Source organism: Pteropus vampyrus, unplaced genomic scaffold, assembly GCF_000151845.1.
Source record: "Pteropus vampyrus isolate Shadow unplaced genomic scaffold, Pvam_2.0 Scaffold95, whole genome shotgun sequence".
Taxonomy (NCBI): domain Eukaryota; kingdom Metazoa; phylum Chordata; class Mammalia; order Chiroptera; family Pteropodidae; genus Pteropus; species Pteropus vampyrus.
The window spans coordinates 1,946,979-1,951,540 of NW_011888876.1; the positions used below are offsets into that span (position 1 = coordinate 1,946,979).

At 48.3% G+C, this 4,562-nt stretch overlaps 1 protein-coding gene across 7 annotated transcripts in view; it reads right to left on the reverse strand.

Annotated features, from left to right (window-relative positions):
* The window catches only part of STXBP1 (syntaxin binding protein 1), a 68,090-nt gene that overhangs the window by 22,158 nt on the left and 41,370 nt on the right, over positions 1 to 4,562 (reverse strand). For 6 of the 7 annotated variants that reach the window (XM_023533031.1, XM_023533035.1, XM_023533033.1 and 3 more), the window contains 4 exons: positions 3,242 to 3,326; positions 2,293 to 2,423; positions 1,165 to 1,272; positions 80 to 140 (listed from right to left, as the gene is read on the reverse strand). In XM_023533031.1, coding sequence (XP_023388799.1) covers positions 80 to 140; positions 1,165 to 1,272; positions 2,293 to 2,423; positions 3,242 to 3,326 — 385 coding nt within the window. The remainder of the gene's footprint in view (positions 1 to 79; positions 141 to 1,164; positions 1,273 to 2,292; positions 2,424 to 3,241; positions 3,327 to 4,562) is intronic. The other variant, XM_023533032.1, reaches the window with a different exon arrangement.

Genomic DNA, 4,562 nt, shown 5'->3' on the forward strand with positions numbered 1-4,562 from the left:
CGGAGAAGGTGTCCTGGCTGCTCCTAGAGAGAAAGCAGGGATCGGCTCAGAGGGCATGGCAGCGTTAGTAGGGGTTTACCTTCTCTCCAGTGTTCATTCTCTTGCTAGAAGAAAAATCTTTCAGAGAACGGGTGACTTCCCTGGAAGACAGAAGGAGGCAGCTAAGTTTCAAAGAAATATCAAGCAGCTCTACCTGGAAGCTACAGGAGTGATGCAGAATTCTTCCTTTAGGAAAATGTGGGGACTTTTCCTGCCAGTAAGATAAGCATTTAATGTGATTTTCTAAGAGGGGAGAGAGAGAGATTGTTTTCCTAACTAACATTCTAAACCAGGGTCTCCAGAGTGGGGTGTACGAGCTGATTTGAGAAGAAAACATTAGGACATCTATTTATGTTTATTTTATTTCATCCTTTTAAAATTCATGTTTTTGTAAATACTGCAAAATACATATATTAGTACAATAAAGTATATTTTTAATTCATAGATAAATTTAAATACTGAAACTGTATATCAACACTTTTCTATAGTTGAGTAATCCGACGTTTGGAGACCACTTCTAAATAACAGAGCTATCTCAGACTATTCTCAGACTATTCTCAGACTATTCCTTGTGAATTTCCTGAGGATGTCACCAACTCAATGTAGCAGAACGTGTCTTTCTGCAAAGACAGAATTGTTTCAAGGTGTTATAGCAATGTTTAGATATCAGAAACATTTTGAAACACTTTCAGAGCACGGGAGCTGCAGTGCCCACAAACACCGGTTCTCGCTCAGCAGTTTTCCGTATGAACGGAGGGGAAGACTGCACACCAATTACATGAAAGAGAACTGCATGTAGTGGCATCTGGATCTTTCAGTGCCTCACACTCGCTTTACACGTGTAGTGTTTATAACGCATTTTGCTGACAGAGCTACAAATGCTTTCCGAAAATTCTAAGCGCCCTCCGCAACACAGAACGGATTCTCTAACTTCCTGAAGTTGGCGAAGCCGAAGCTCAGATCAGAAGGGGTTTGTCGTCTTGTCATAGGTTAGCATGCTGGCGACTTTGCCAAGGCAGCGAATCCACCCACTGATGAGCTCCGCCCAAGCTGCCCGGAGTATCAGAAACTGCACTTGGGGAGAAATGTCCCTCCCTGGAGGGGGGCACAGGGAGGGGCTCTTACTGGGACACCTCTGCGATGTGCTTGTGGCGCAGCGTTATCCAGAGGTCGTCGTCCTCATCCAGAAGCACTTCCTTCACCCGCGCCTCTCCGATGCCACTCGTCTCATACCTAGAGAGAGGACAGACCCACAAAATTCATCCAGTCCCCTCTGGTTTTTAATGGACAAAAGCCCACAGTCCTGATGGATGTCCACATGAATGGTATCTCAAGCCCCGAGACCATCTGACGTGCCACTGTCTGTATTAGGGCTGCAGTACAAGCAGTAACTTGGCAGGGAGAGACCCAAAGCTCCAATCAAGGTCAACTCACTTAAAGTTCTGTTTTAAAATCATCAGGGTCAGCTGACAGGAGCGCTACCTGAGCCACATGGTTCAGGGTGTGAAGTCAGGTTATAGGTGGGTTCAGTTACTAAAAAAGGACAAAGATTACATTTGTCCCTCTCTGAAAAAGGACTGGGCATCATCTTCAAGGTGACTAAACAGCTTCTAGTAGCAGCTACTTACGACAGGCCCTCAGTATATGATTACACGTGGAATCATGAACATCTACAGGAAAGCAAAAATGATGGGGACCGAAAGGGAGAAGAGCAGAGGTTCACTCATCTTTTTAGAACCTTCATTTTGAAACCACTTAAGGCTGTAAAATAAATGACACGAGAACAACACAGTCTGTTTCCATAGAAAGAAAAATTAGTTTTTGGAAACCGAATTTCTGATGATTGTTACCAAGAAAAATGTTGTTTATAAAGAAGAAAACTGCTCCTCCGCAAATAATGTTCAGTAAGGAACTCCTGTTAACATATTTTATCATCATATTTCATGACCTTTAATTAAAAAGGTTCAACTCTGAATAAGACACGCACACGCGCCCAAATCACCATTAACACATCCAAGTGGGCTACGGACGGAGGTGACGCGAAAGTGAACTGAAGATCTGAAGTTCTTGTTCTCCCCGAAAAGGCGCCCGAGTCCCTAGCGAGAAATGCCATTGGACTTTGGGAAGTCACAGAAAAGACTGCAGGTATCAAAGCACCCCTGCTCTTCCTAGGGGCAATGACATCCTTTTTCCTAAGTTAGAGGTGCTTCCTCTAACTTAAAGCTGCGGTCCCTGCGGGGTGTGAACACTTACTTGTAGACATCATTTTCAATCGGCAGCAGGTCGTAACTCATGGCCTGAAAAGTCAGTTCATGCAGCACGGGGGAACTGGGGTCAAAACCACGGTCCAGGATCAGGAGCTGGGAGCGAGCCTTGTCTGGACCCTGGAAGGAAGGACACAGGGACTTTCACAAGCCACCCCCACACAACTCCAGCTCCTCTAACTAGCGCAGCCCGCCTTTTCAAAGTGGGCAGCAGGAAGCGAACCCGGAGGTAAAACCTACTAAAATAGCACTGAGTATAGTACGTTTATTGCTTGACGAGAACACCCGTAAACACCATGTGAGACTCCAATGTGTCCGTTTGACAAAGGGGGTCGTTTGAGGGAGATCCAAAACTACGGCAGGGCCCAAAGTGAGCTCACGAAGGAGAGCACCACCTAGGTTCAGTGATAAACAGGGTGACCCATCATCCAGTCTGCCTGGGACCCAGGGTTCCCAGGACTGGAGCTGCGCCTTTCCATTTTAAAACCAAAATAATGAGGAACTCTGTGTCTTGACTGCAGTGGGGGTTACGTGAACCTATATATGTGATAAAATTAAACAGAACTCTCCCTCTCACACATACACACACACACACACACACACGAGTACATGACACCCTAGTGAAATCTAAACGAGGTCTGGAGATCATAACAATGTCGATTTCCTGGGCTGATATCGAGCTACCGAGGGGTTTCCCAGGATGCAGGGCTTCAATGATAAATTGGGAAGGTCCCGGTGAACAGAAACAAATTGGTCACCCTGGCTAAACGGAATGGAATCTGAAGCAGCCTGCCCAGGGGCCTGAGCATTTCCCTGGAGGCTGGCATGCAGGGACAGAGGAACTCACATACACTCTGTGAGCAACTGAGCCGTCCCCTGGACTGCCATTCACAGTGGTCACTTGGCGAGAGAACCACGTGGTCAAGGTTCAGACTTACCTCCCCCATGGTTGGATCATCAGCTTTGTAGGCGTCGAGCTTGTCCTGGATTAGCTGAGCCAGCAGAGCATTGTCCTTGTATTCCCTGACAAAGGAGGAGTGACACAGGGTGAGTGGCCCCTGCACCCAAACGATGGTGCTGACTGCCCTCGGGGAGGAGGGCGGGACAAGGGAGATGTGGGCTTCATCTGCACTGCTCTTTTATGATGAGAATCTATTCATATGTTACATGTATAATTAAAAAGGACAAACAAAAGAAAATACTTAGCTCAGTGCATGGAACATTAATAACTGATTTTCTAGTTCCTTTTGTTAAACTATCTAAATAGAAACAGAGGCAGTCTTTCTCAGCAGCTCAGATGGACAACCACGCGTCAACAGAGGGTCCTACCCATCCACCCTTTTCCCACGATCAGGCTGTGGGAGCCTGACCCACCTGATGCTCACTTCCCGCCATTCAAATTCCCTTGGGTCTTGTTTTGTTTTGAAGGCAAGTGACACTTCTGTGGGCAGAGCCATAAAGATGAACATGAGAACTTCTGACCCTTTCCCCTTGGCTAACCTGACGGCATTTTCCAGGGCCCCACCCGAAGAATTCCATTCTCCCACTGTGTCATAGACGTGGCCTTGGCTTCCACCAGGCTTTTGTTGGTGAACGCCAATAGCGGAGGGAGGCCAGATTCTGGGGCAGACAGAGGGATTTCTGTGGCTACACGTCCCGCAGACAGTGAGGCAATAAGGATGGGTGGACACTGATCCACGGTGCTCCAAGCCCAGACCCTCGGCTCTTGCAGTGGCCTCGCCCTTCCGGTTTCTCCTCACCTGACTCTTGCTCACACTCCCATCCTCATGCTCCTACAGCGCTGCATTCACTCCTCCCAGTGACAGCCACTGAAGGACATAACCCCAGAGCTGGCATCTGAGGCCTCCGGAAACGGCCTCATCTCGCCCCCTGCCCTACACATACTGTGCTGAACCGCCAATCCCCCTCGGACCTGCCCTTTGTCTTCCCAACTCCACACCTCTGCTCAGACCGACAGCAAGAGCCATCTGTCCACACAAATGCCCTCTGCTCCTCAGTAGTCTACTGCAATCCAAATCTGTCCTTCAAGACCTAGTTCACCTCTAGTCTGAAGCTGTTCCTGATCCTCTCAGCCTGAAGGGCCCGCTCCCTACCCTGGATGCCCAAGCCCTTGCCCTAAGGCACTCGTCTCATGGGCCCACACTGTAGATGTGCATGGCTTATGGACACCGATGCTGGTGTCTTACCTGCCTTTCCAGGCCAGGGGCTTCTAAGGGCAAGGGCTTTGTCCTCAGGTTA